This window comes from Epithele typhae (genome assembly GCF_022376455.1).
Source record: "Epithele typhae strain CBS 203.58 chromosome Unknown BXZ73scaffold_7, whole genome shotgun sequence".
Lineage (NCBI taxonomy): Eukaryota > Fungi > Basidiomycota > Agaricomycetes > Polyporales > Epitheliaceae > Epithele > Epithele typhae.
This window is the reverse complement of record NW_025954198.1, coordinates 559,008-586,604: the sequence shown is the minus strand read 5'-3', so window position 1 is coordinate 586,604 and position 27,597 is coordinate 559,008. Positions and strand designations below refer to the sequence as shown.

At 65.0% G+C, this 27,597-nt stretch overlaps 9 protein-coding genes across 9 annotated transcripts; 5 read left to right on the top strand and 4 right to left on the bottom strand.

The window, feature by feature from the left end:
* Positions 1 to 643: 643 nt before the first annotated feature.
* Positions 644 to 2,814, bottom strand: BXZ73DRAFT_75218 (uncharacterized protein; the record flags this gene model as incomplete). The annotated part of the gene is made up of 3 exons (XM_048022175.1): positions 644 to 654; positions 715 to 1,126; positions 1,207 to 2,814. 3 exons carry the CDS (start codon positions 2,812 to 2,814, stop codon positions 644 to 646), a joined length of 2,031 nt encoding a protein of 676 aa, XP_047880981.1.
* Positions 2,815 to 4,372: 1,558 nt separating this feature from the next.
* BXZ73DRAFT_88410 (LuxS/MPP-like metallohydrolase) lies at positions 4,373 to 9,065 on the top strand (the record flags this gene model as incomplete). The annotated part of the gene is made up of 17 exons (XM_048024934.1): positions 4,373 to 4,585; positions 4,714 to 4,761; positions 4,993 to 5,031; positions 5,109 to 5,535; positions 5,706 to 5,821; positions 5,946 to 6,207; positions 6,270 to 6,688; positions 6,814 to 6,924; positions 7,041 to 7,150; positions 7,226 to 7,267; positions 7,337 to 7,550; positions 7,608 to 7,820; positions 7,879 to 7,978; positions 8,033 to 8,210; positions 8,286 to 8,560; positions 8,712 to 8,875; positions 8,913 to 9,065. The coding sequence occupies 17 exons, from the start codon at positions 4,373 to 4,375 to the stop codon at positions 9,063 to 9,065; spliced, it is 3,084 nt and encodes a 1,027-aa protein (XP_047880980.1).
* A 1,487-nt stretch (positions 9,066 to 10,552) lies between these two features.
* On the bottom strand, positions 10,553 to 11,323 carry BXZ73DRAFT_42284 (uncharacterized protein; the record flags this gene model as incomplete). Its single annotated transcript, XM_048018928.1, has 2 exons — positions 10,553 to 10,683; positions 10,852 to 11,323. 2 exons carry the CDS (start codon positions 11,321 to 11,323, stop codon positions 10,553 to 10,555), a joined length of 603 nt encoding a protein of 200 aa, XP_047880979.1.
* Positions 11,324 to 12,158: 835 nt separating this feature from the next.
* Positions 12,159 to 13,778, top strand: BXZ73DRAFT_98474 (uncharacterized protein; the record flags this gene model as incomplete). The annotated part of the gene is made up of 1 exon (XM_048027697.1): positions 12,159 to 13,778. One exon carries the CDS (start codon positions 12,159 to 12,161, stop codon positions 13,776 to 13,778), a length of 1,620 nt encoding a protein of 539 aa, XP_047880978.1.
* Positions 13,779 to 15,216: 1,438 nt separating this feature from the next.
* BXZ73DRAFT_88408 (amidase signature enzyme) lies at positions 15,217 to 17,396 on the top strand (the record flags this gene model as incomplete). The annotated part of the gene is made up of 10 exons (XM_048024933.1): positions 15,217 to 15,245; positions 15,320 to 15,533; positions 15,657 to 15,872; positions 15,938 to 16,011; positions 16,082 to 16,268; positions 16,332 to 16,407; positions 16,500 to 16,587; positions 16,638 to 16,896; positions 17,022 to 17,051; positions 17,130 to 17,396. The coding sequence occupies 10 exons, from the start codon at positions 15,217 to 15,219 to the stop codon at positions 17,394 to 17,396; spliced, it is 1,440 nt and encodes a 479-aa protein (XP_047880977.1).
* Positions 17,397 to 17,767: 371 nt separating this feature from the next.
* Positions 17,768 to 18,174, top strand: BXZ73DRAFT_98472 (uncharacterized protein; the record flags this gene model as incomplete). Its single annotated transcript, XM_048027696.1, has 3 exons — positions 17,768 to 17,950; positions 18,014 to 18,073; positions 18,145 to 18,174. The coding sequence occupies 3 exons, from the start codon at positions 17,768 to 17,770 to the stop codon at positions 18,172 to 18,174; spliced, it is 273 nt and encodes a 90-aa protein (XP_047880976.1).
* A 646-nt stretch (positions 18,175 to 18,820) lies between these two features.
* Positions 18,821 to 19,422, top strand: BXZ73DRAFT_75213 (uncharacterized protein; the record flags this gene model as incomplete). Its single annotated transcript, XM_048022174.1, has 3 exons — positions 18,821 to 19,216; positions 19,283 to 19,343; positions 19,397 to 19,422. 3 exons carry the CDS (start codon positions 18,821 to 18,823, stop codon positions 19,420 to 19,422), a joined length of 483 nt encoding a protein of 160 aa, XP_047880975.1.
* A 143-nt stretch (positions 19,423 to 19,565) lies between these two features.
* On the bottom strand, positions 19,566 to 24,626 carry BXZ73DRAFT_75212 (uncharacterized protein; the record flags this gene model as incomplete). Its single annotated transcript, XM_048022173.1, has 9 exons — positions 19,566 to 19,613; positions 19,669 to 19,952; positions 19,973 to 20,063; positions 20,225 to 22,329; positions 22,398 to 22,537; positions 22,592 to 22,792; positions 22,848 to 24,076; positions 24,125 to 24,309; positions 24,362 to 24,626. The coding sequence occupies 9 exons, from the start codon at positions 24,624 to 24,626 to the stop codon at positions 19,566 to 19,568; spliced, it is 4,548 nt and encodes a 1,515-aa protein (XP_047880974.1).
* Positions 24,627 to 25,383: 757 nt separating this feature from the next.
* On the bottom strand, positions 25,384 to 26,914 carry BXZ73DRAFT_75211 (mitochondrial carrier; the record flags this gene model as incomplete). Its single annotated transcript, XM_048022172.1, has 8 exons — positions 25,384 to 25,391; positions 25,456 to 25,658; positions 25,717 to 25,837; positions 25,883 to 26,212; positions 26,339 to 26,489; positions 26,638 to 26,706; positions 26,778 to 26,806; positions 26,872 to 26,914. The coding sequence occupies 8 exons, from the start codon at positions 26,912 to 26,914 to the stop codon at positions 25,384 to 25,386; spliced, it is 954 nt and encodes a 317-aa protein (XP_047880973.1).
* Between the last annotated feature and the right edge of the window lie 683 nt (positions 26,915 to 27,597).

The following is a 27,597-nucleotide window of genomic DNA, read 5'->3' as shown; positions in this document are numbered from 1 at the left end:
GGTGGCGGTATCAGAAGAAGGAGCGTCCAAGCGCATGACGTCACAGCATGGTGCACCAGACGCTAGCCGAGTCGTCGCGCGTCATGACGCGGGCGCACCACCGCGGGGCGGTTTGGCGCTCGCATATAGAGTCGAGTCGAGATGACGTTCCGTGGTGCGGGGGGAGGCGGTGCGCGCGGGCTCAGCTGTTTAAGTTAGCCAAGCAAGAAGGGTCTTGAACATGTGAGCGCATGACGCGTGTCGTGAGTGCTCAAGCCAACTCTCCCAGCGGCTTTGTGGGTTCGCGTGAGATCGAGCTCGGACGTAGTAGCAGAAGAGTTTCCCGAGTCCATTGTCATTGCAGTGCGTTCAGAATCCGTCTATGTAGGTATTGACACAAACAAGCAGACGAGCGAGCGAGCATACGACAAGTTAACGATCGAACCGAACCGCGTCCAGTCCACGAGAGCGAAGGGCAAATATGTGTAATGAGATGGGGGTTATAGTGCGCGTGTGGGATATGTGCGTGTAGGGTGCGGGTGCGAGTCCCAATCCAATGGTAGCCGTGGTGATAAACAATACAGATGGTTCCGATGTCCGTTCTCATCCCCCTCCTTTCGTGACGTTTTTGGTACAACAGGTTGTTTTTGGCACTTCGACACGTTCACTCGTCGTCTGTTCAAACAATACAATCAGCACCGACTCGAGCGAAAGAGCGCAGCGCGGACCACTCACCAACCTCCTCGCCCCCGCTCTTCGCGCCCGTCCTCTTCTGCCTCCTCGGCGGCGCCGCGCCCGTCTCGGTCCGGCACAGCGTCTTCATGTGCCGCAGCGCCGCGTCCCGCCGCGCGAACGGCCGCCCGCAGCGGTTGCACTGGTACTCCTCCGCCTTGATGTGCTTCGAGCTCACGTGCCGCCCAAAGTTCGCGCTGTCCTTGAACGCCATCCCGCACGGCACCCTGCCGCCTCCGCCGTGGCCGTCCTCGGCCTCGACCGTCCACGGGCAGCAGAGCGTCTCGCCCCCGGCGGCCTGAAAGTGCGAGCGCATGTGGCTCGCCGTCTCGGACTTGCGCCCGCTCAGCGGCGCGCCGCACCCGGCGAACGCGCACGCGGACGCCGCCGCCGCGCGCTCGCGGTCGTAGTGGTACTGCGGCACGATCGCGCCCCGCGGGCCGCGCTCGGCGCGCGGCGCGTCCGGCCCGGCGTACGCGCGGCGGGCGAGAAGACCGCGCCGCCGCCGTATGTCGCCGCGCGCCCGCGCTTGCGTGAGGGCTCGGCGTCGGCGTCGGCGTCGTCGTCGAAGGCTTGGGCGGCGGGGGAGTCGGCGGGAGAAGAGTAGGGCGAGGGCGAGAACGCGGCGGTTGGGGGCGAGGGAGCGGACGAGGAAGAGGAGGAGGATGAAGAGGAGGACGAGGAGGAAGGGGCGTAGTCAACGGGGGAGGATTCGCGCGAGGCGCGGCGCTTGGTGCCTGTGACCGCGGCTTCGTCGTCGTCCGAGGGAGTGGCGTGCTCTCGCGGGGCGGAGACGAGTCCAGGGACGAAGCGGCACTTCTTCTGGATCGGCGCAGGCTGCGCGGCCGGCGTCCAGGCGGGTTGTTGCTGCTGCTGTGGCTGGTAGGAGGACGGAACAGGGTTGAGCAAGTTCTCGGCGCCGCGGGGGAGAGACCGGGCGGGGTGCCCGTGAGACTGGGAGTGGGAGTGCGCGCGAGCAAAGTACGGGCGGAAGTCGGGCGAGTGGCTCGGGGACGACGCCTCGGACGGGCTCAGCGGCGCGCGCGCGTCGTACTGCGCGCGCCGGGGCATGGGCTGGTAGAGGCCCGGCGAGCACTGGCGCGTGATCGCGGAGAGCGGGGGCAGGGTGCAGCCCTCGTCGGCGTCCTCGCGCTTGACCCAGCGCTCGCGCTCGTCGTCGACGTCCATGTCCATCGACTCCGGCGGCGCGCCGTACGAGCTCACGGACGGGCTCCGGCTCGTCGGCGGCGACGCGGACGACGTCGAGGCCGAGACCCAGCTGTGCGCATGGTGCGCGAAGCGCGGGCGCGCGGGAACGGGCGCGCCCCGCCGCTCGTCGTCGTACGCGTACGCCTCGGGCGAGGAGCTCCCGCCCGCGAGCTCCTCCACGGTGCGGATCGGGGGCAGCCGGCGGTATTCGACCTCGGGCGACCAGCTGCGCTGGCGCTCGTGGCGCGAGTCCACGGGGGAGACGCTGTGGTGCTGGTGCTGGTGGTGCGTCTCGGACGGGCGGTGGGGGTGGGGGTGGTTCCGCTGCTCGCGCGCGCGGATGGTGGAGGAGCGCTTGACCGAGGCCGGGCCGCGGCGGGCGAACTCGAGGTGCTCGGACTCGTCGCCGTCGTCGTCTTCGTCGTCCCGCTCGGACTGGCCCACGAGTGCCGCGTCCGCGGGGCGGTGCCGCGCGTACGAGAGCGGGAGCGAGGAGCTGGACGAGGATAGCGAAAGCGAAGAGGCGGAGGTGGAGGCGGAGGAGAAGGAGGAGAGGGAGGTGGTGGAGCTCGCCATGGCCCAGTTGTCGGTCGCCTTGATGTAGTTGAACTTCATCGAGGCGGAGGCGGCGGAGGGGTGAGCCATGTGGGAGAGGCTGAGGGACGAGTGGGACGCGTGGTGGGCATCGTCGAGGGCCTGGGCATATACGCGGGAGCGGCTGGAGGAGGGGCGTGGCAGGTGAGCTAACGCGTCTGAGAGGAAGAACGGGACCGGGACGGGGAGGCGGACTTTGACGTACGTCGTCGTCGTCGGGCGCTCCGCTGGAGCGCGCGCAGGGGCGGAGGGCTTGCGCGCGTCCGGGCGCGCGAGTCTGGGAGAGTCGTAGAGGGCCATGGGGTGCGGTGTGTGCTCGCGAGGGCTAGGGCAGTGGCCTGGAGTTGAGTACTGAGTGGCGATCACGCTAGTTATACGGAGGTGTGTGCGCGCGCGCCTGTGGGGCGGACACAAAGGACGATTGACCGGGTCAAAGGAAGTGGGGATGATTGCAGCCTGGCGAGCGGTTCGATCAATCGACGGACGCGTTCGGCGAAGGGCGGGCCACACACGTACGGGACTCGGGGCAGAGGGGGCAGGTGCGGGCTCGGTGTGCGCAATGTATGTGCAGCTGCCGGCGACAAGAGTGGGGACGAGGGAGAGGGTGGGTGGCGGAGAGGGCTATATAGGCAGGACCGGAAGGGAGGCCGAGACGGGAGGGGAGCACGTCTGGGGTCCATCCTCGAGCATCTCCAGATTCCAGATTCGAGAGGCCACACGGCGTCTTTCCACGGCGTTGGCAACGGGGCGGGGGTGCTGCCCATCGGCCGCTCTGGACTCGCCGCCCCGCGCCGGAGGCGGTCCACAAAGGAAGCCGATTAGGCGACAACGCACTCCTCCGCCGCTTTGGGCTCCCTCCTGCTCCCTCTCGCTGGCTCGCGCGCGCACACAGAAGCAGGGCGCGCAGAATGGTTGTCTCGCGCGTGGCTCGCGCAGGGGTTCGCTGGGACGAGGGGGGCAGAGGTGCCTGGGCTGGGGGCGGGGGGGCGCAGATTGGCCAGCGGCGGAGGCGCGGATTCGACGGACAGGATTGGACGCCGGGGAAGGCGCGAGAGCACGCGGGGGTGTGGCCAGCGCGGGCGCGGGAGGCGGATGAGAGGGAGAGGGGATTACGACGGTCTGGGCCCAGGGCGCCATCTCCGGGGTGCGTCTGAAACGGACCTCTGAAATGCAGGCACTCGCGCTCCCTCCCGCGAGAGGCCCGGACAGGCAAGTGTGGCAGCGCCCGCGCCGCCTGCGAGGCGAGCGAGTCAGCGACCGTCAAAGGGGCAGGCGAGGGCAGCTCGCAGCCGTCCGCGGCGAGCGACGATCCTCCGAGCGTGGGTCAGCTGTGGCCAGAGGAGAAGCGGGCGGGCGGAGGGGGGCGGAGAGGGCCTCGACGGTCGCCTGGGACGGTCGCCTGGGACGGGGTTCGGACTCGGAGCACCCTGGCTCGGAGCACCCTCGCATCTTCCGTTCCGCTCAATGGCCAGCGTGGCGCCCGTCGGCCCCCCACGCTCGCTGTCAAGTACGTCCGCCGTCGCGGCTTCCGGTCCGTAGTGCGCTGCGCAGGGCCCAGCCCGCGTCCGCCCCCGCACACTCTCGCCCACGTCGCGCAGGCCGCGTGGACGGCGAAGAGCAGGGTCCCCTGCTAGCCAACATCACGATCGGCGGAGGCCCCATACGCTCTGTGGCCGCCGCAGGTGTGGCCTCCTGCCGAAAAGGAAACCGCAATCGGGCACCTCATCGCGCCCGCAGTGAGCCTCGACCCCTGCCCGTTTAGGCAGGTCGATTGCCTCCGCCCCGCCACCGTGCCGGCCCGTCCCAGTCTCGCCTTTTGATCTCGTCCGCTTCGCTCAGACGACTCGCCCTCCCGACCATGCCCTCCGCCTGGGCGCCCGCTCCCGGTCTCGAGCCCAACCTGCCTCCCTACGAGGTCTTCACCGCACCTATCGAAAAGCCCGAGATCGACGACCGCGAGTATCGCATCCTCCGTCTCCAGAACGGCCTCCGCGCCCTCCTCGTCCACGACCCAGACGCAGACAAGGCCGCGTCCTCCCTCTGCGTCGCCGTCGGGGCCTTCCACGACCCGGTATGCGTCCCGCGCGCCCCGCGTGCCCCCCACCCCGAATCCGTGCCCAGACCTGACGCCCTTGTCCCCTTCCGCGTCTTTCGCGGGAACCCCGGTCCATCCTCTCGTCCTTCTGCCCTTCTCCACAGGACGACGCGCCTGGGCTCGCTCACTTCTGCGAGCACCTGCTCACCAAGGTCTGTCGCCCGGCCTTCCTCTCTCCCATGCTAATCCTCTTGTATGCACCCACGCCTCGTGCGCACCGCACTGGCCTTGAGACGATCACGAGCCCTCTCCATGCCACTCGCGATGTGCTCTCCCCGATCGGTCGCGGATCTGCCCTGCCCGCGCACACGAGAGGACCCTGGCTGTGCCACTCCCCCATTCTCATGCCCAGACGCTGACATCAGACGTTTGCTCGCGCCCAGGGCACGGAACCGTATCCCGAAGAGGGCGACTACATCGCCGTGCGTGCGTCTCTCCGCCTTCTAGCCTCGTCTTCGCTCACTCGCCCTCCTCGCACGTTGCTCCGCCCGCCGCGCAGTACGTCTGCGCCCATGGCGGGTCCCGCAACGCGGCCACCGGCGGGATGTCCACCGACTACTGGTTCGCCGTCGCGCCAGACAGCCTCGCAGGCGCGCTCGCGTACCAGGCCGCCTTCTTCTACGCCCCGCTCTTCACCCCGGAGCTCACCAAGCGCGAGGTGCACGCGGTCGACAACGAGTACAGGCGCAACCTCCAGAACGACACCCGGCGCATGAACCAGCTCACGAAGCACCTCAGCCTCCCCGGCCACCCCTTCCACCAGTTCGGCACGGGCTCGTACGAGAGCCTGACCGAGAGCCCGCGCCGCACGCTGCCCGAGGGCACGGACGAAGAGCGGATCCTGCTCGAGACGCGCAGCCGGCTCGTCGCGTGGTGGGAGGCGCAATACTGCTCGCGCAGGATGACGCTCGTTATTGTCGGAAAGGGTGGGTACGCACTTGGCCAGCGCCCGCACGCGCCCGCGAAGCAGCCCTCGTCCGTCAGGGCCTCGGCACCGGAAGCCCGGAGTCCGGATCCGACGGGCGAGGGTGCTCGACGCGTGCTCCCTCGCCCAAGTCCGTCTCCCCTCCCTGCTTGCTGATTCCGGCCTGCGCAGATTCACTCGACGCCCTCGCCGCGTGCGCCGTCCCGCTCTTCTCCAAGATCCCCGACCGCGGCCTCGACCCCGCCCCGGCGATCACTGCGCCCGTCTGGGGCCCGGAGCACAAGGGAGTGAGTCTCTGCACCGCTTGCCCGCCACCGCCGCCTCCCCCCCTCGGTAACGGCAGCGCACGTGGGGCCCAAGCGAGTGGGGTTACACAACGCTTTGCTAACCAACCCCTTTGGTCCCGGGCAGACGCTCGTCTTCGCGCAAACCGCCAAGGACGTGCACAAGCTCGCGCTCCAATTCGCGCTCCCGAACCTCGCCTCGTACTGGGAAAGCCGGCCGGTCTCCGTGCTCGCCCACTTCCTCGGGCACGAGGGCCCCGGGAGCGCGTGTGCGTACCTCAAGCAGCGCGGATGGCTCCTCGAGCTCACCGCGGGGCTCTCCACCGGCAGCCACGCGCGCGGGCCCCAGATATTCGAGATCGGGTGCCTCCTCACCGTCGACGGCTACCGTGAGTGCCGGTGCTGCTTGCACTGTACGCGGAGCACGCAGTTGACATCCCTGTGTGCACAGTAAACTACGAGTCGGTGCTCGCCACGCTCTTCCAGCACATCGCCGTCCTGCGCGCCGCGCAGCCGCTCCCGGACTGGCACCACGCCGAGCTGCAGACCATGGCCGCCACGCGCTTCCGCTTCGCGCAGAAGGCGGCCCCCCACAGGTACGCCCAGGCGCTCTCGCGCACGGGCTCGCAGCCGTACCCGCCCGAGCACGTCCTCAGCGGGCCGCACCTCTTCCGCACGCGCGACGACGCCGTGCTCCGCCGCGTCCTCGACGGCCTCGCCCCGCGCGAGGGCCGCGCGTTCGTGTGGGCGCCGACGCACCGCGCGGAGGTCGTCGGGGACGACGGGCTGCGGACGGACGGGTGGGCGACGGAGCGGTGGTACGGCACGCGGTTCGCCGTGCGCCCGCTCGGCGCGGCGCTGCGCGCGAGGGTGAGTGGCTCGGACGTCGCGTCGTCATCGTGTGACTCACCCCGCCTCGTCCCGGACGACAATGGCCCCGCGTGGTGCGCTGGGAATCTGCGCCACTGGTTGATACACTGCGTCGCGATCTCCAGCTCGAGGCGGCGATAGCCCCCGATGCGCGGTATCTGGCTCTGCCACGGCCGAACCCCTTCATCCCGTCCGAGGAGGGGCTCAGGGTGGACAAAGGGCCGGAGGGCGCCGAGGTCAGTCCGGCATCCATCGATCGCGCGCGTTGTGGGATCGTGTGGGTGGTGGTGGTAGGGCTGACCTTGTTTTCTCCTCCCTCGCGCGTGCGACGCCACCCGGGGGATCCGGCCAGCCGGCGAAATACCCGACGCTGATCGTGCGGACGGCTGCGGCGCGGCTCTGGCACAAGCAGGACGACCGGTTCTGGGTGCCCAAGGCGGACGTGTACGTCGTGGTGAAGAGGTACGTTTGTACTCTGGGATCTTTCCTTTTCAGCTGCCCAGCGCGACTCGGCGGCATCTGATGCGTCTGGGACAGCCGGCTGGCGTATGCGAGCCCGCGCCACGCGATGCTTTCTCGGTGCGTTATTCGTCCATTATCCCTCCTCCGCTCTCGGGACTCACCGTGACTCACGCGCGTCCGCCAAAGGCTGCTCGTGGACCTCGTGGACGACGCGCTCGCCGAGGTCACGTACGACGCCAGCCTCGCCGACCTCGCCTACGCGCTCTCGAACCACACCGACGGGCTCGTCCTGCACGTGAGCGGGTACCGCGACAAGCTCGCGGTGCTGCTGCGGACCGTGCTCGAGAAGCTGCGCACGCTCGCGGTGGCGCCCGACCGGCTCAGGGTGGCCAAGGAGAAGGTGCGTGCGGTGGTCAACTCGATTGGGGTGCCGAATTAACTCGGGCGGGCGCGACAGATCAGGCGGGAGTACGAGAACTTCTATCTGCAGCAGCCGTCGAATCTGTCCGAGCAGTTCGCGCGGTGGGCGTACGAGCCAGTGGTGTGGACCCCGGCGGAGAAGGTGCCGGAGCTGGAGTTCATCGGGGAGAAGGACGTCGACGGGCACCGCGACGCGTTGCTGTCGAAGGTGGCCCTTGAGATGCTCGTGAACGGGGACGCGACCCGGGAGGTACGTGTCTGGTCTTTTGAATCGTGCGCAGTATGCGGCGTTGAATGCGAATATACAGGGAGCCCTTGAGTATCTTTCCCTCGCTGAAGACATCCTCCGCCCGCGCCCTCTCCTTCCCAGCGAGATCCCGACCAGACACGCGCTCGTGCTTCCTGAAGGTCGGACCCCTTCTTCTCCCAATCCCAAGGCGCGGTCACTGACCAGCCAGACAGGCTCCAACTTCGTCTTCCGCAAGCGCCACGCCAACAAAAACGAGACCAACAACGCGCTCTCGTACTACATCCAGGTCGGGCTCGAGGCCGACGCCCGCTCGCGCGCGATCGCCAGCCTGCTCTGCCACCTCATGCACGAGCCCCCGTTCTCCACGCTCCGGACGAAGGAGCAGCTCGGGTGCGCCCTCCCCCCTCTACCTCCCCTCTCCGTTCTTCTCGACAAAGCCGGCTCTCTGGGCTCACTGCGGCGCAGGTACGTCGTGGCCGCGAACCGCTGGTCCGTCGCCGGCGCGACGCACGGCCTCCTCGTCAAGGTGCAGTCCCCGCGGCCGCCGTGGGCCGTCGAGGCCCGCGTCGACGCCTTCCTCGCCGGCTTCGGGGACACGCTCGGCGCGATGGCGGCGCCCGCGTTCGCGGCGGCGCGCGCGGGGCTCGTCGCGGCCCGCCGCGAGCGCGCGAAGAACGTCGCGGAGGAGGGCGCGCGGTTCTGGGCGCGCGTCCGCGCGGGCGACTGCGACTTTGTCCGAGGTGCGCGTTCTTTGCTGTTGGTTTTGCGTCCAGATCGTCGTCGTCTGCGTCTGCACCGCACGTCGAACAAGCGCTCAGCGGAAAGGGACCAACGCCGGGCTGACATCCATCCTTTCTTTTCCAATCGCACTTTGCTCGCCGCTGCGCGCAGCCGACACCGACGCCGACGCCATCGGCGCGCTCACCCTCGCCGACGCGTGCGCCGCGTACGACGCGCTCGTGCACCCCGCGCGCGCCGCCGCGACCCGCCGCAAGCTCTCAGTCCAGCTCGTCTCGCAGCACACGACCGAGGCCCCGCCCGCGCCCGCGCCCGGGGTGCGCGTCGTCGTCGGTGGCGGTGGGGAGGCCAGAGGCGGAGGCGGAGGCAGCGTTCAAGGCGGGCCTGGGGCGCACGCCCGCCGCGCGCGTCGTCGTCTCGCGCGCGTTTGGGGAGCACGAGGGCGCGGAGCGCGCGCTGCTGGAGGGCGGCGGGCCCGGATCGGGGGTGCTGGGTCGCTTTTTGTGAAACTGTAGCTAGAGCCTAGGTTGGCTGGCATGCGGTTCCGAGGGCAATGGGGTCCGGCTCAAGTGGAGAAGGTGCTTTCGAAGGACGACGGATGCTTGGATCTAGCCCGGTCAGAATTAATACGACGTGGTGTGCGTGCGTTGAACAATCGCAGGTTGTCGGAACCCTGGACTATCGGGGAGAAGGTTCAAACGTTCAACGTTCAACGTTCTTGGGAGGCGACGTTGTTGTTTGTTGTCGTCGCCGGCCCGTTGCAGGGTGGTTTCGAGTTCAGGCTTCCGTGGGTCAGCAATTCGACGCCGAACGTTCCGCCCCGCGCTGCGGCGCAGTAGTCGTCCTCGTCGGTGCCCGCGGATGGACGGACAGGAACTCTGCATGCTATCCACTCCGAGGGTGGCTGCCGCTATTGTGCGGTAGTGGGGGGTCTTCCCGACGGTCTCGACTTAGTCTACGTAGCTAGAAGCCCTCCAGTCTACGGCGCCCGGACCAACCCACACCGCGAGACAATCACAGCAGATCAGCACGCGGTCGTCCGGCGGGGGGTCGAGCTCCGACGGTGGAAGGAGAACTGGGAAGGTGCCCCGAATGCGCACCCGTCACGCTCCGTGCGCCGCTCGCGACGATCCACCCACGGGCCCCCCAAAAATTCAAATTGCGTGTGTGCTCGTCCGGCGGTGCGTGCGCAGTTAGCCGCGACCACCGTGCGCGACGAGCCTCTCGGGTCCAGCCTTTTACCTGCGGCCGCGACGGTTCTCGGAAGGCACGGTGTGCATGTGCATGAGGCCTCGAGGCGTTGAAGCTAGCTTGAGGGCTCCCTCGTGTAGCGAACTCGGAACAAGCGTTGATCGTTCTAAGTTCGGCATTCGATTTCGAGGGTTGGCGGCGTCGCCGACTTCGGGAATCGGAGCCTTCGAGCGTCCGTCCCAGGTCGACCGTTCCTGACGAGCGGTGCGAGAGCTCTCGAAGCTTCGAGAGAGCGGGGCGCGTCGACGTCATGGCCAGGGACGAGCCCACGAGCTCCCCCCGGTGGGGGAGCTGCGCGAGGCCTGAAGGGATGCCTTGGCCGCGTCGATGGGGCAGAGAACACCGACTCTGAGCACACTCTGCTGGGCGGGGCGCGCTGGGTCCAGATTAGCCAGCAGTCTGTCTATCTTTGCACACCGGAATGTACAGCGAGTCGCCCGTGCGGGCGTGAGGAACACATTATCCATGGTATGCTGTACGTATAAAGTCCGTGGGGATGCGGGTGCGGGAAGAGAACGTCGGCCAAGCGAAATGAACGCGGCCGGGGGACCGCGTTTATGCATGTGCGACCAGAGCTATATGATACGTGGGCGTAGCGTCGTGACCAAATGTCCGGGTGATAGTCCGTCGTCGTCGTCATCTGCTGAAAAGCAGCCTCCTAGTCCGTGGCGGCCTCTCCGTCTCCACCTCTGCCGCCTGCCGCCCTCCGCACAATCCTGCGCCTCACCCTCCAGACCTGCCGTTTACCGCATCGCTTGCCTGAGGAGCGAGTAGCCGGACAGGAACATGACGGTGAACGTCACGGCCAGGCTGACCGTCGCGGGATGTGTGATGAGGTCGAGTGATGCACCGTTGCACGTAGCGCATGTCCAACCTAGAGGTGTACCGACGGCACTTGATCAGTACGCTCTCCCGCGCGAATGCCCAAAACATGAGATGTGGCCCGGCGGCACGAAAATGGAACAGACCCCACGGGTCACGTCCATTGTGCGTCGACGCAGCCGCACATCCCTGACTCATGTGAAAAAAGAGAGAGACTCACTTTCCAGAGGAGTATATGCCTCGGGGGTATAGAGAGCAAATTGTAGGGACGAGTACGGCGAGAGGAGCCCGGGGGCACGAGTGGCGTCAGGTCCGCGGTCGTCCCAGATGTGGAGGGCGTACGAGCCGGGGGCGAGCGGGAGCTGTGAATTGGCCTGCTGGTACGACCACAAGTCCCAGGTGACGGAGGTCGCAGTGCCGTTGATGATGCCGTCCGTGGGGCCTACTGGATATGTGTTCCCGTTTGCTCCGACGGCGTGCACGGTGAGGTGGGTGGGCATGGAGAGGACATCGGTGAAGTTCCAGGCGAAGGTGACCGTCTGCGAGGCGGCGATCTTGTAGAAGGATGTCGAGGCCTGAGGGGGCTTTGTGACTGTGATCGAGCCGGCAGCGGCCGTCTGGGGGATTCCAGAGGACGATTGAGAGGACTGTTGAGTGGAAGCTTGTGAGGTCGTTTGTGAGGAGTTAGACATGGCGGGAGAGGAGTGGATGGAGAAAGGACAGGCAGACGGTCGTCGTCGTGGGCAGGTTCGCGGCGTGCGAGCCCGCCCTGTTGGTCGCAACGGTCACAGCGGCGAGGCGTGACGATCGAGGCTGGGCTGGCCGGGGATGGGTGTGTAAGCATCGTGACCGTGACGAGGGTGTGGGATCGCTGGCCGGGGGAGCGGCCTCCTGCTCGCACTGCGTCCATCATCCCGAACTCGCGCTCGTCCTTCTCTTCCGTGCGCCCGCTCGCTTCGACAGGACGATGACACCTGCCGGCTTCTCCCAGTCTGCCAACTAACTCGCCAACCGAGGCAACTCCCCAGATGGTTTCCTGACGCGCCGTGATCTGGGCAGGGTCAGAGGATACGCGACGTGCATCAGCCCCTCCGCCGTCGTGGGCGCCAGGCGCTGCAGAACGACGCCCACCCACGCCTCGTGCCCAAGGCGTCCACCCCGGGCGGACGGCGGCGCCTCACGCCCCCTGCAGTGCGGGCGATCTCGCTGCCTGTGCTGTTTCTCGCTCGTGCGCGACGGGAATCGCACGGGAGGAGGGGAGCCAGGAACTGCAGATGCACGACTGATCGCATGGGAAGATTTGCCTCGTCAGTCGGGCTCTGAGCTGTGTCCATCACATCCACCCGGCCGGAGGCAGGCTGATCATCCGTATTCTCCGGCAAACGAAGCCCCAGCCCGGTTCATATACCTGAAACGCCCCAGCGCCTGCTGTTTACGTTCTTCTTCCCCCCCTATACCCTCTCGCGGCTCGTTGCTTGCTTTTCGTCTCTTATACCCTTTTCTCCTTCCCCCACGCTCCTTTCCGCCATGGCTCTCGCCGTCCCCCGACCACGCGTACTGACGACCATGCCGTCGTCCGGCCCTGCCTCCACCTCAGACTCGGGCTATCGCATCATTATCTCCCCCTCTGAGCCCCCCTGCTCCAACCGTGACGCCCGCATCTACGAAGGAAACACGAGCACGATGTCCCTTTCTCAGGCAGAAAGCGACGAGGACGAGGACACTCCGATAAGTCCCATAACGTTCGGCGCGAACGAGGCGTATGAGCGCTCCAGGCTCTCCTTCGTGCCCCCCTTCCCCCGCCCTTCATCCACCCCTTCGACGCCTCTGAGCGCGAACCACCCCTCCCCTGTTTCTCCTGTCATCTTCACCCAACTCAACTCCAGCAGCCCCTCTCTCGCCTATGCACCTCCTCCAGTCTTCCCCAGCGCCGGCACCCTCTCCCTCGCCATGCGTCTCAAGCGCCCCCTCCCCCCGCTTCCTCCCGACGCTGGCATGGACGACGACACGGACGATGCGGACACCAGACCGTTGATGCGCTCAATCGCCGTCTCGCGGTCCACCTCCATGAAGAAGTTCCTCCCGCGCAACGCAGGGAGCAGCAGGTGGCATACCTCCCCATCCAGCAGCGATGAACGCGACAGTGACAGCAGCCCTGGCTTCTCGCCCGCAGCGTCCTCCCAATCCCCCTCGACATCGGTCTATACCACCGCCTCGTCCGACTCGGCGGGCTCCATCCACGTCCTCGACGGCTTTCGCACCGCGCCCACCCTGTACGACGCCGCCGCGTACGACCCCAAGCCCCGCTTCCCCCCGCTCACCATCCCCGCGCGCTCCGCCTCCGTCCCGGTCCAGATGCCTGCTGCAGTTGCAGCAGCCGCCATCATCGGCCAGCCCATCGTCGTCCGCCACCCGAGCCCATCGATCGCGGTCACTCCAGCGTCCCCGGGGGCCGCCCAAAACTTCCCCTCCTTCGGCTACAAGCAGCGCTCGGCGTCATCGACGTCCATCGTCCTCGCCTCGCCCTACAGCCCCCCACCCCTGGTGCTCGACGAGCACGCGTACACGAGCGAGCCGATGACGTTCGCCCCACTGCACTCCCCCACCTCCCCGCCCCCGCCCCTGTCTCTCCACGACCAGACCCAGGCACAAGTAGATCGCGACCTCGTCCCGCTCCGGACGGACAGCCTCCCCCCGCGCGCGGCCTCGCCCGCGCCCTCGCTCTCGCCCTCGGTCGCGTCCGGCCGCTCCCTCGCCAAGGCGAGCACGCAGACCCTGCGGCGCATCGCGTCCCGCACGCGCCTCTTCGGCCGCCGCACGCTCTCGTCCGCGTCGGAACCCGCGTGGACCGGCGACGCGGGCGGCGCGGAGTCGGTCGCGGACGAGCACAACTCGCACTCGCTCGACGAGAGCCGGCTCGGCACCGGCTCGAGCTCGTCCTCGCGCCGCCCGAGCTTCGAGTCGATCGCGGAGGCGGCGCAGGCCGCGCCCGCACCCGCACCCGCCGCAGGGACTGGGAGGGGCCCGATGCGCCTGGAAATTGCGGAGGCCACGCTCACGTCGCAGGGGGACGTGTGGGAGACGCGGGAGCTGCACGACGTGATCCCGAAGCTGCGTCTGTTGCGCGTGGCGAGCCGGAACCGGTAGTGACCGCTGCGCAGGAGGAGAAAATTTTGCGTCCGCGGGGTGGAGGTAGACGTGCGCCGACAGTGGGTCGCAGCGAGGTTCGAGCAGCCGTAAGCTCGTCAGCTGTGCAAAACCTTGCTCCACGCTCCTCGCCGCCGCCGCCACTAGGCCCACCAGGAAGCAGGAGAGGCTCTCACGAACCCGCCCGTCGCGCGGGGCGATTGCCATGGACATCACACGCCCCACCCACCCATCCTCTTCTTATTGTTGTACAAAAGCGCCCCACGACGGCGGGCCACTTCCGTCCTCCACCTCCCCCTTTGGAGGATTTTCTTATTCTTGCTACTGCTCTTGTCTTATTGCGGACTCACCCACCACCCACCGTCCTATCATTATTTCGGGCAGACTTGTACGCTTACGATACTCCGCTGCGCGCGCCGCTCGTTCCCCCACAACCCACCGCCGCCATCACGCTCTTGGGATCACTTATACTTTTGCTCGCCTCGTCGACCGACCGCTCTGCTACATGTACGCGCACGCACCACACTGTTGTTGTAACTAATCTGGCGAGCCCCGCACCTCTCATCGGACTCGTCTGTCGCTGTACCGCATTGTACCCGTACTTACTGAAACCACATATTTTACTGCCTCTCACCCCATGTTCGTCTGTGCGTGCAATCGCTTCGATGTGCGTCTGCGCGCGCCCGGTCTGCACGTTTGGATGCGCATTCGCGGTGCGGTGCTGGGATCGCCGGACGTCTACGCACCGGGCCCCGCATCCACATGGGAGTTGAGACGGCCTCGCCGGTGAGCGGATGACGGACCAGGTGCGCTGGCGCGACGGACGACGCTTCCTCGGCTGTGGACGTGCTTCGACTGCTAACTGCTAACTCTGCGCTTCAGACTGAGGAGACGCACTCGAGGTCACTGACATGGAGCACCGTAAGGATACCTAGAGCGCCGAATTCCAGCCGATGTCTGCCCGAGCGCCGAATACAGGGCCTCGCACATCGCTTCGGAGTCCGCTCAGCCTGACTCGGCCCACGCGTCAGGCGTTGAGTATCGACCAGCAAGCGCCCGCAGGGAACGCGGCCCTCGGCCTCAGTCCGACTCCCGCGTCGACCACGACCAGGCCTAGGCTAGCGCTCCCGCTCGATCCCCTCCGCAGCGTTCGTCGCAGCCCTGCGCGCTCTCCGATCTATGTATCCGTCTGCCCTCCACCCCCGCTCATCCATCGCGACCCCAGACAGATGCGTTCCCTCCGTCCACCCATCCGACCTTCGTCGTTCCCGCGAATGGATCCAGCCCCGCTTCGCGAACCTCGCTTGGCGGCACGATGCGCGGTCTGCTGACCGTCCACGCTCTCACCTCAAAGTGCTCTCACCCGCACACCCACCCGCACGCCCTCAGCCACTCCGCCCACCGAGAGCCATTGAAGCCCGTCTGAACGACAGCCACCATGTTCTCCTCGGCGCACCGCCGTGCTTGGTGCGTCTCCCAGTGCCCCTTCTCCCCACCGCGCCCGCCCCCGCTCATCCGTGCGCTCTCCCATGGCCACACAGCCTGAAGAAGCAGAAGGAGCGCGACGAGCGCATCGCCAGCCTCCCGCCCGAGTACCGCGCGCCGATCACCCTCGACGAGGAGCGCCTCCTCTCCCGCCCCGCCGCCGAGCTCATCGCCGCCGTCCAGGCCGGCGCCCTCGCGCCCCCGACCGTCCTCCTCGCCTACGGCAAGAAGGCGCTCAAGGCGCACGCCGCCACCAACTGCCTCACCGAGGTCCTCATCGCCCGCGCCCACGCCGAGTGGGCGGGCGCCCCGCTCCTGAGCAAGACGCAAGAACAAGAACAAGACCACGCCCGCGCACGCAACGGCGCCGACACGCACGCGCACGCCGGCGAGTGCAACACGCAGGGCCCGCTCGCGGGGATGCCCGTGAGCGTGAAGGACACGGTCGCGGTCGCGGGCGAGGACGCGTGCATCGGGTACTCGGCGTGGGTCGGGCGCCCGGCGGCGGCGGACGCGGCGGTCGTCCGCCTCCTCCGCGACGCGGGCGCGGTCGTGTTCGTGAAGACGAACGTGCCGACCACGCTGCTCTCGCTCGAGAGCGCGAACGACGTGTTCGGGCGGACGACGAACCCGCACGGGCGGGAGTTCGCGCCGGGGGGTCCACCGGCGGCGAGGCCGCGCTCTTGGCCTACGGCGGCTCGAGGTTGGGGATCGGGACGGACGTGGCTGGGTCGGTGCGTGCGCCTGCGTGAGTGTTGCGTCTCCATTTGGGCGGAGGGTGTGCGTGTGTGTGCTGAACGTAGGTGCGCATGTAACAGGCACTACTCTGGCGTGTACGCCATCAAGTCATCCATGCACCGTTTCCTCAAGACCGGCAATCCGACGAGCATGCCGGGCCAGGAGGGCATTCCGGCCACCTACTCGCCCATGGCGCGGACGCTTGAAGATCTGGAGACTTTCTGGCGCGGCATATTCGCCATGAAGCCTTGGGAATATGATCATTCGGTGCGTTGTCAGATCCTTCGTATTCCATCTCGTGCGGCATTGACGCGAGCACCGCATATCCAGGTTCTACCGATACCATGGCGCGAGGTTGACTTGGCGTCCGGGAAACCTATTAGGTGGGCTGTGCTCTGGGATGATGGTGAGTCTCGGAGTCTGCACCCCTGATGGGCGTCGTTTGTTGGTGCACGTATGTGCGTTCGTGGTGACAACCCCTGATCTCGTCTCATACAGGCGTCGTGGCGCCATCGCCCGCATGCAAACGTGCGCTAGAGACCGTCGTCTCTGAACTCAAGGCGCGTGGCCACGACGTGGTCGACCTGTACGTCGCTCGTCTCTGCCTTGACCTCAATCCAACCTACACTTCCCCAGAGAGGCACCGAGCGCGTTCGAAGGCCTCGAGATCGGCGCGCAGCTCCTCCTCGCCGACGCCGCCAAGGTCTCCACGCAGCCGCTCCGCCGCGGGGAGACGAACGACCCGGGCGTCGCGCAGGCGCGGCGCATGTTCGCGGCGCCGCGCGCGTACAAGCGCGCGTACGCGTGGTACCTCCGCGCGGTCGCGCGCGACCCGCTCTACGCCGCGCTCGTCGGCGCCTGGTCGGAGAAGACGGTGCCGGAGTACCTCGCGCTCGTCGCGCGCCGGGCGTACGCGCGCGCTGGCACGCCGCGCTGCGCGCGGGCGCGGTCGACTTCGTGCTCTGCGCGCCGAACGCGCTCCCCGCGTGCCCGCACGGGGGCATGCGCGACGGCTGGAAGGGGTGCGGGTACACGTTTCTGTGGAACGTCGTGCGTATCTCTCTCTTTCTGTCGTTAATTCGCTTCGACCGAACTCCCCGCTGACGCCGACGCCGCGCCCGCTCGCAGCTGGACTACACCGCGGGCGTGATGCCGGTGACGCACGTCGACCGGGAGCGGGACGGGCTGGACGCGACGGCGTTCAAGGCGCGGAACGCGATCGAGCGCGGGATGTACGGGATGTACGACGCCGGGCGGATGCACGGCCTCCCGGTGGGCGTGCAGGTCGTCGGGCGGCGGCTGGAGGAAGAGAAGGTGCTCGCGGGTATGAAGCTTGTCGAGGGCGTGCTCCGGGAGGCGGGCAAGGCGTACGTGCTGCTGGAGACGAAGGATTGAGGCCTGAGGGCGGCTAGGAGAATCGATGGCATTCGGGGTCGTGCGCTTGGCTTGTAACAACATCCAGTGGTGTAATTCTAGACTTTGTGAACACACGGCCGCAGGCTTGCCATGACGCGCAGGCACGAGACGAGACGATCTGGCTGGTCACCTTGAACGTCATCGTCGTCACGATGTACAGAGGTACGCTCCAGTGCGACTGCGAGCTCATCCGCATGCCGTACCCAGGTGGGATCCTGCTCCTCCTCGCGCCTGGGCGAAGAACCGACGTCATCCCCTCTTGATCTCTACTTATGCTCGGCTGCTGGGCGCATTGGACGCCATCATCGACGATCTCACCCGCTGCATAACTGCCTATCACGACACACATCATGTCCGACTTCACCAACGACGCGTCCACCGGCAACCAACAGTTCGAACAGGGCGGTATGAACCAGGGCGGCATGAACCAGCAGGGCGGCATGACCGACAGCGGCACGCAGCAGACCGGCGAGAAGCAAGACTGGCTCGACAAGGGCATCGAGGGCGTGGGCAAGAAGTTCGGCGTCAACGTCGTACGTTTTCCCGACGTTCGTACACGCGCCGAGGGAACCATCTCATCCCTCTTCCCCTCGCAGAGCGACCAGAACGCCGACCGTGCTGGTGACTTCGCGAACAAGGAGTTCACCCAGAGGAGGGTATGTCCCGTCACGTTCCTGCCTGGGTCTGCTCAGTGCTCATCCGATGAATTTATCCTCGATTGGTATAGGTCGCGGCCTTCCTGGTGTTCAGTGAATGACGGTGTTTAGTAAAGATAATACTACGGCATACGGAAATGATGTTGTACCATCGCAGTTGCATTATATGGAGTCTTTGACATGACCTTTCCGTGCTCTGGGAAAGCATCCAATGGTAACTTTAACCATCTCCCTCATGCACGAAATTGCGTGAATGGATACCGCCACGAAACCCAAGATGATAGTACCTCATTCCACCAAATATGAAGAAGGTCCACTTTCTGTCCGCTCGAGCTCTCAAGCCATTCTCGCTCCAACATGAGCTCCAAGGACAACGGCGCCGATGGAGCTGTACAGGGGACATCGAAAACGCCCTTCTCCCCTGATTGCCCTGCGTGGGGCCAACGTCACGACGCCCCGCGCACTGCGGTCGTCCGCTCCCCTGTCCCGCAACGCCGAGCACAGAGAGCGGCCTGCCTGGACTGCGCGGTATGCAGAGCACGCCAGCGCACGTCCTTCGCGTACAGGAACACGACGCACCATGATGTCAGCGCTCCCCAACTTTGCCACTGGCCCCGGTGCCTGCCCTCCAAAACGTATATCATCAGGCTCGCGTCGGAGGACCGGGGCGCAGATTCAGGTCCCCCTCACACCACTGCCCACACCCACACCCACACACCCACCCCCACTCGCACGCACAAGCACACTATGTCCAACTTCGGCGCCTCCGACACGTACGACGACTCGTCCTTCGGCCAGTCCGGCCAGCAGAAGGGTCAGCAGAAGGGTCAGCAGGGCCAGCAGGGCCAGCAGGGCCAGCGCGGCCAGCAGCAGTTCGGCTCCGCCGACTTCACCGGCACCGGCGGCACTGGCTACGACCAGTCCCGCGGCCTCGATTCGTCCGACCAGGGCATGGGCGGCGGCTACGGCGCGATGGGCTCCGGCGTCGCGGGCGGATACCAGGGCAGCCAGCAGCAGCAGGGCCAGCAGGGACAGATGGGCCAACAGGGCCAACAGGGCCAACAGGGCCAACAGGGCCAACAAGGCCAGGACTGGCTCGACCGCGACGTCCATTCTGCCGGACAGAAGTTCGGGATGAACGTGGTGAGTGCCTCCGCTTGCAATAGTGGGCGATTGGGCAGCATATTGACTGCACCGTGCGCAACGTAGAGCGACCAAAACGCCGACCGCGCTGGAGACGCCGCGAACAAGCAGTTCCAGAGCCGCACTGGTTAGTCTTTTCGCTCGAGTTCGACGCATGAAAGGCACTCACCTTCTTTCCAGGCCGCAACATCCCCGGTGCCAACTAAACCTTCGAGCACAGATGATGGTGTACGAATATGCAGTCACTTCGATGCCGGGCTCGCTCGGTTGTATTATACGAGATGTTTATCAGGCATGCGAGAATCACGTATGAAATGACTTGATTCTGCCCACTTCGATGTGTGCCATGCTACGTCCGCGAGACAATATCCTTGAGTGCGTCGGCAACCATTATAATCTGGCAAATTCAAGTCGTCAACGTGTGCTCGTAAGGTCTGGCTCTTATGACTCACATTGCCCTCACTCATAGCCGAGAAATGGTCTCCAGGGATATCCTTCGCCAGGACGCCCCCTCCAAGCAGGCGCTTCCACTGCATAACATTCACATCCCCGTCCAAGTCGCCCCCACACCCCGCGAAGAACGGCCGCAGCGGCTCCGACGGCTGCCCCGACAGCACCTGCTCCGCGGCGTCCCGCGATCGGAACACCACCGCAGGCACACCGTCAAGCCGAAGCTCGGACGGCACAGGCGAAAAGCCTGGGTCGTACGTCGCGAACGCGCGTGCGGCCGCCGCATCTGCGCGCAGAACAGCGCACGCGCCGCGGGCGAGCGCACCGCAGGCGCGAGGGTGTCGATCGCGCCGTCCGGGAGCGCATGGCGCGCGCGCGGGTCAGGGAAGGGGCGGGGCTGTCGATGAGCACGAGCGCGTGCACTGCGTGGCCGGAGGCGAGGAGCTGCTTTGCCATCTCGTAGGCGACGACCCCGCCGAAGGACCAGCCTGGCACGTCGGGCGCGGCGTCTCGGTGGTCAGCGTGAAGCAAGGCGGAGGGACGGTGGACAGAACGCACCGCCGAGGACGCAGTCACTGACCGCTTCTCGTCTCTGCGCAGCTCGTCGAGGAGCAGCCGCGCGTAGGAGGCGGCCATCGCGACGATCGTCCCGCCCTCGTGCGGCGGAGGCGGCGAAGTGCGTGTTCCGGATGGCCCAGACGTCGCAGCCGAGGGGCGGGAGCCGCTTGTAAGGCCCAACAAACCACTCCCGTCGTGGACGAGCACGAGCGTGCGCGCGTGCGCGGGCCCATGCTGCAGTCTGACCAGCTCGGGTCCCGATGAGAGCGCAGAGGGTGGCGAGTCTCTGTCTTCGGTTCGGGCTTCCTCGATGCCCGGCGGGCTGCCCCCTTCGGTGCCTACGTTCGCGTCGCAGAGGACGATCCCACTGTCGACCGCTGGTAGCGAGCATTTGCTTCGCGCCTGCGCCTCCTCGACGAGTCGCACGATGTCGGTCACGGTCTCCGAGTCCGCTAGGGAACGTGGGCTGAGTTCGCGCGCGTCCGTGGGGAGCAGCTTGCGCAGGCACGCGGACACCTCCCAGAGCATGAGTGAGTCAATGCCCAAGTGCGCGAGCCGCGCGTTCGGTGCGATCGCGGCGCGCGGGAGGCCAGCGGTGTCCGCGAGAATTTGAAAGACGTTCTCTCGGACGGAGTTCGCGCTTTCGGCCGTGAATGCAAAGGTCTCCACGGACGACGCCTGGGGAGTGGAGTCAGGGGGCTGCGCGGCGGTGGCGAACGCACGCTGGAGGCTGGCGACGGCGACGTTGACGAAGTGGACGCGCTGGAGGCGCGCGATGATCTGTCCTGGAGCTTTTTCGTCGTCGATGGCCATCGCGTACACGTCTACGAGGACGCCGCGCCCCGACGCGTCGACGATATGCGCGTACACCGCGGCGCGCGCTGCGCCCTCGACTTCGTCTTCCGGAAAACACACGGCGTCGACGCTGTCGCAGATGAGCGCATCGCGACCGTTCATGCCATGCGTCAAGTTGGCGAGGAAGCCGGCGACGTGGAAAAGGGTGTCGACGAAGATGGGCGAGCGCATGTGCGGCTGGTTCCCTGTGGGGATCTGCGTGACGGCGTACGCAGCGGGGAATGGGGATGACGCGTCGACGACAAGGGTCTGGATGGTGCGGTACTGAGGTGAATAAACGACAAATGGGGGGAATAGATTGTCATAAACGTCCTCCGTCGAGAATTTCTGGAAGCCGGATGGTTTGCTGAGGGCCAGTTCACGAATCCTTGAGTCTAGCACGGCACGGACGCTGAGAAGCTTCCTCGCGCGACGTGCGAGAGACACGGTCTTCAGATATCCGGTGCAGTGCGCCTGAGTTAAGTTCGGAGCGTTGACGGTACTGACGGTGAATGATGCCTTTTGCTTGTGGTCGGAGGGAAGAGACGATATGTCGGCGCGGATCTTGGCATCTCTGTTCTGCAGATACACGAGCGGTGTCGTGAATTCGACCGCGACCAGATCGAAAGGACTTGTAGAATCAAAGGCCCCTGCAGAAGACTTCCCAGCTGCGTGAACCAGCTCCGCATATACCGACGCTGGACAAAGCGGAGTGCCGACGATTTGATGACCTTCAATGAGCTCTGCGAATGTGCGTAGGGGAATATCTAGTACATCGCCGAATGCTCGATCCGAGCGTTCCGACCTTTCTGAATCCCCAAGACCTTGTGACGCGAGAGACTCATGGGATGTCGGCCGCTCCTGGTACGGGACCCAGAAGCGCGTCTGCTCGAAGGGATACGCCGGAAGGTCGACCAGTTGAGCGTGGGGGGTAAGGTCTGCGTAGACGCATCTCCACCGAATGGGTGCTGCGGTGCGGTATAGCTGCACGAGGGACGCGCACAAGACGTCAAACGCCGAAGCGCCCCTGCGCATTGAAGGAAGGGCGAGTGGCTCCATCTGCTGCGAGGTCGTGTGCAGATGCTGAATGTCGCGGAGAAGAGGGAGAGTGCTGGTATGTGAGCCGATCTCGATGAACGCTGCGACGGTGGAGAGGTCGATGGAGGACCGCAGTGCAAGAGCCGCTTGCTGGAACTTGACGGGCTCGCGGGCGTGCCGTGAGAAGTACTCCGAGGTGAATGTGCTGTTGTCCCCTGGCTCCACCAATGCGCCTGTGACGCCAGAGAAGATCGGGATAGTTGGGGAGACCATGTCATCGTCGACGCGACCTGATGAAGACCGTCGAGGATAGGGTCCATTGCCGCGGAGTGTGAGGCATAAGGGATGTCCAAAATGACGCAGCGTATTGCTTGGGCCTGGCATACTCCGGAGAAGGCGTTGATGTCCTCATAAGGTCCGCCTACGGTGAAGAGCGAAGCGCTGGGGACGTTGATTAAGTATAAAGATGGCGGATGATCTGGTCGTAGATCCCACCTATTGTAGCAGCAAACGGTGATATCTGGAAACGCAACTAGCAGGCTTGCGAGTTTGTCTGCGGAGATTGCAATGGACGCCATAGACGTCTTCCCAGGCTCGCAAAGCGAAGTGACCAACCGCGCCCGAGCTACTACTAGTTTCAGGGCATCTCGCAAAGTGAGGACGCCAGCAAGGGCGAGTGCAGCAAACTCCCCGAAGCTGTTCACGACGACTATTCAGAACCAATTATGATGACACAAGAAGTTGGGCGTACCTATGCCCGATCAGTGCGCAGGGCTCCAAGCCCCAGCTCACCCAGAGTTTCGCAAGCGCGTACTGTAGCACGAAAAGCGTGCTCTCCAGCAGCCCCTGCTGCTGTGTCTTCGAGTTCGGATCAACGAAGAGGTCTCGAAAACCCGCATAACCCCAGTCGTGAAGCGTTTCAGCGCAGTTGTCGACCAACTGTGTGATAAAAGGGATGCTCCGGTAGAGCTCTGCGCCCACGCCAGCGTACTGCTGGCCTTGGCCAGAAAAAACGAACACCACCCTGTCGGCTTCTGAAGCGATGCGGACAGGGGCGGTAGAGAGGGCGCGGAGAATGTCCTCTTGTGTGCGGCCGCTCACTGCTATCCGGTACGAGTGCAGCTGGCGTCGAGCGGTGCAGGAGTAGGCGAAGGATTCGAGGGCGGCGGGGTGATCTGCTGTTGCTTTGAGGTGGTCGAGGTACGCCCGGCGGCGTTTCTCCGCCGCGTCTGCAGTCCGGCACGAGAGAGCGACGACGAAAGTGGATGACGACCGAGAATAATCTCTAGAGGTAGAGTGTGGTGCAACGGGCACGTACTCTTGCAGTACCAGCGCAGCGTTCGATCCGCTGGCCCCGAAGTTCGAGAGGAGTGCCGTCCGTGGCCGATTCTCAACTTGACGCCATGGAGTGTTCTCCAAGTCAATGAGGATGTTGTTAACAGAGAGATCTGGGATAGCTGGGCTGAGCTGCTGGAACGAGACGTGCCGGGGAATCGTTTGCTCTCGCAGCATGAGCAGCAGCTTCGCCAGGCTCGCGGCTCCAGAAGCGGCCTCGCAGTGTCCGATATTTCCTTTGACGAAGGTGACATGGAGCGAATTGTCGCGCGGGCGGTCCATCGCGAGAACGGCCCGGATCGCTTCCGCTTCCGCGGGGTCCCCCGCTTGAGTACCAGTCCCATGGCACTCAACGACATTAAGATCCAGAGGATCGACGCGAGCGGCCGTCAGGACGCGCTTGAAGAGGGCGATCTGAGACGGGACGTGGGGATGGGTGATGGACCGGGCGTTCCCAGACTGGTTCACTTCGACTCCTCGGATGACGGCGCGGATCCGGTCGTTGTCCGCAACGGCATCTTCGAGACGCTTGAGGACGAATAGGCCGCATCCCTCGGCGCGGCAGTAACCGTCGGCGCTTTGGTCCCACGGTCGACATTGACCTGTGGGGCTGAGGAAGTGACCGCGCGCAAGCCCGAGATACATCTAGTGCGGGCTTGGTGAGTGAATGGAAGAGGGAAACGAGGAACTCACGTCGGGGCTTGTGATGACGTTCACCCCGCCCGCGAGGGCCGCATTGCAATCTCCGGCTTGCAGCGCACGACAAGCTTGGTGAATGGCGACGAGGGAGGACGAGCATGCAGTATCCAAAACCATGGACGGGCCGCCAAAACCAAAGGCGTACGCGAGCTTCCCGGCGAGAAACGAATGTATTGTGCCTGAATGGAGCTGAGCTTTTCCGGGTAGGAGAGTTCGGGGTGCGAGACATACCTGTCGTATAGTAGACGTCGATGTCGTTCCGGAGATTGTGCACGTAGTCATTGGTCGCGGCGCCGACGTAGGTGCCAAACGTGTTGGGGTCCGAGGACGGTGTGGAGTCTGGAAGGTAGCCAGCATCTTCGAGTGCGTTGTAGGCGACCCGTAGAAGCAAGCGTTGTTGTGGGTCCATGTTCTGCGCTTCGCGAGGCGAGATGCGGAAGAAAGAACAGTCGAACGTGTCTGGGTTCTTGAGGAAGTTCCCATGGACGACGTCCATTGTCCTTGAACTGCCAGTGCGTTGAGCGTAGCAGGATCTGTCGAACCTGTCACATGGGATCTACCCGACATTGGGTTGAGTATCAAGTAAAAAGAGGAGTCGCCAAAAGCGGATACCTCGGAGACGGTGTTCACACTATGCTTGAGGACGTCCCAAAGTCCTTGGGCGTCTTCTGCTCCAGGAAGCTCGCAGGCGAAGCCCACAATTGCGATGTCTGGAAATGATGAGCCGGGAAATGAGAAGTTCGACATCTTGAACGTTGAGTAGGAGCAGGGCCTGCAGGGGAAGTCGACGGAGGCATCAGGGCGGCGAATGAGACTTATAGGGCGCGATGAGAGACGGCGCCGGTGACAGGCGGCGAGTTATGGCGGTATAGAAGAGCAAAGGAGAAGGAATTGGGGCGAGCAACGCTTCGCACGTGGTCTCCAAAGCCTCTGATCAAACATCGTCGTCCGACCGATCCCAGCCCTAGTCTTGCCTGCCACGTGTGCGCCCCCGGGCCGGCTCCGAGTTTCCCCCGGCGCTTGGCACTTGCCTGGCCATCGCCCTCCTCGTACATCTCTCTCTTATGCGTCTCTCTCTCGCCCTCACATGTTTTGCTGCCCCTGGTTCGCCCAAAGCACAAACATCCAGTGTCTTCTGGTGCGAAATTGTGCCTTTTGGCACAGAACAGTAGCTTATGAAGATTATTCCAGGCATATCACCACTGGATGTGACGTTTGCCGAGCCTGATAGAGGCTTTCAAAGTCTCGCGACCCTATGAACCTATGGATGCGTTCGTGTGAGCATTCACCGTCTATCTCTACTGGTCCTTTTGAAAGTGACATACCGCCGGAGTAGACCTTTCCAAATGCCATAGCTTGGAACTGGTCGTACAGCGCCAGCACTCCCGCGCTCGCGACCCCGCGCACGATGTTCGCGCCAGCGCCCTTGAAGAGCGAGCGGAAGCCTTCCTTCGCGACGATCTGGGACCCGGCGTCCATGATGGACTTGTAGTGCACGCCCGTGCCCGACGTCATCATCATCCGGCGCCTGCGCGGCGGAACAAGCTGAGTTCCATACCGTCCGGCGGGGAGAGAAGAACGCTCACCTGAGGGTGTCAAGCGGGTACGACCCGAACCCGGCGAAGCTGGTGACCGCCCATCCCAGCATGAACGACGCGAGGAAGGATCCCTGCAGCGGCCCGACGAGCACCACCGGCTCTGCACGGCCTGGTCAACACCCCGTTCTGCCCGCGAAGAAGTCATAGGACGCACTCAACGAGTCGTAGCAGCCAAAGTACAGCCCGCGGTACACGATGATCCCCAGCACGCTCGGCACGAAGCCGCGGTAGAGCCCCACGATGCCGTCGCTCGCGAGCGTCTTGCGGTAGACGTCGACGAGACCCTTGTACTGGCGCTCCCCCCCGGCGCCGGCCTTGACGGACTTGGCGTCGTTGGCGAGCCGCGTGCGCGCGAAGTCGAGCGAGTACACGAACACGAGCGACGCCGCGCCCGCGGACGCGCCCGCCATGAGGTTCCCCGCGGCCCACGCCCAGTAGCCGTCCTTGTCCTTGCGGAATCCGAAGAGCGCCTTAAAGTAGTCCTCTGTGCGTGGGTGCCAATGGACGCGCGTTCAAGGTTCGAAGCGGGTCCGGATGCGACGGAGGAGAGCGCGGTGTATATGGTGAGTCCCCCAAAAGCATGGTACATAGCACATCAGGACTGACGTACTGAAAGCGAAGTTCAGGGCCTGTGTGGGGAAGTACCGGACGATGTTCGCGGTGTTGCCCCGCCAGAGCGCGACGACGCCCTCGTCGCCGTACGTCCGCATCAGGCAATCCCCGATGCCCTTGTACGGCTTCGCGAGTCGCCCTTGCTTGATCTGTCAACGCACAGGTCAGTGTCTTCCCCACGAGCCACTCGCGGCGTGCACAGGCTCAATCCCGTCTTCTCCAGACTGCGAAGGACCGGGCACCGGGCCGGACGCCCGGCTCACGCAGGACGGGTGGCACGAACAGACTGGCACGCACCATCTCGTCCTGGTTCTGGATGAGCAGCTTGATGCGCTCGAGCGGCGCCGCCGCGGTCTTCGAGATTGTCTGGAAGGCACCAACCCGTCAGCTCAACCCGCTCCGGTCTCGAGAGCCGCGCCGTGGAGAAACGGACGTACCGCAGACACGCCGCCCATCATGAAGTCGACTGCGCGGAGGCGCGATGGATCAGCGCGCTCGCATGTGAAAGGCTGGACCGGGGGAGGTGCGCACCAGCGAAGTCCTTCGCGGACTTGGTCTTCTTAATTTCGGCCATGTCGTCTAGGTGTGTGTATAACGCGGAGAAAATATTACGAGAAGGGTTTAGGCGAGAATATGCAGAGAGAAGAAAGGCTGAGTGGGGAGGTGGCTCGAGGCCGGAACGGTCTAGCGGAGTCGAAAAACTGGAGAGGACGCTGGAATCACTGAGGACTCGACAGCTGGATCGATGGTCCCCCGCTCCGTCCCCGCCCGTTTAAATCATGGGCCCAGCGGAAGCAGAAGGGGAGCCGCAAAGGCATAGTCCCGGGTCGCGCTCGGGGCGCACCGGAAGGACAAACTGCAAGGCGGTGTCGTAGCCTTGTAAACGTGCAGCACGTCTCCCTCGTCTGATGCGCCCCTTATTATACATGTGCACGAGCGATTGCGAGGGACTCATCTGTTCAGAGAGCGGATATAAGTCCGGGTTTACTATCGCGCAGAGGTATGCCGTTGGCACCCCCCAGTTCCGACTTCCAATGTTGACTGGCAACTGGGGCTCGTACACAGCGGCGCAGTGCGTTTCATGCTGAATTTGGTTGCCCTATCGGAGGGCGAGTCAGTCGAATGGTCGGCACCGAGACGGGAGCAATAACGGCGCGAGGCACTTCGGTCATGAGATCCGAGTCGCCAGCTTTCGGACCCACCAGAGACTCGAGACGTCGAGAAGAGTATGCAGGTAGTGTCTATTCGTGAATGCGC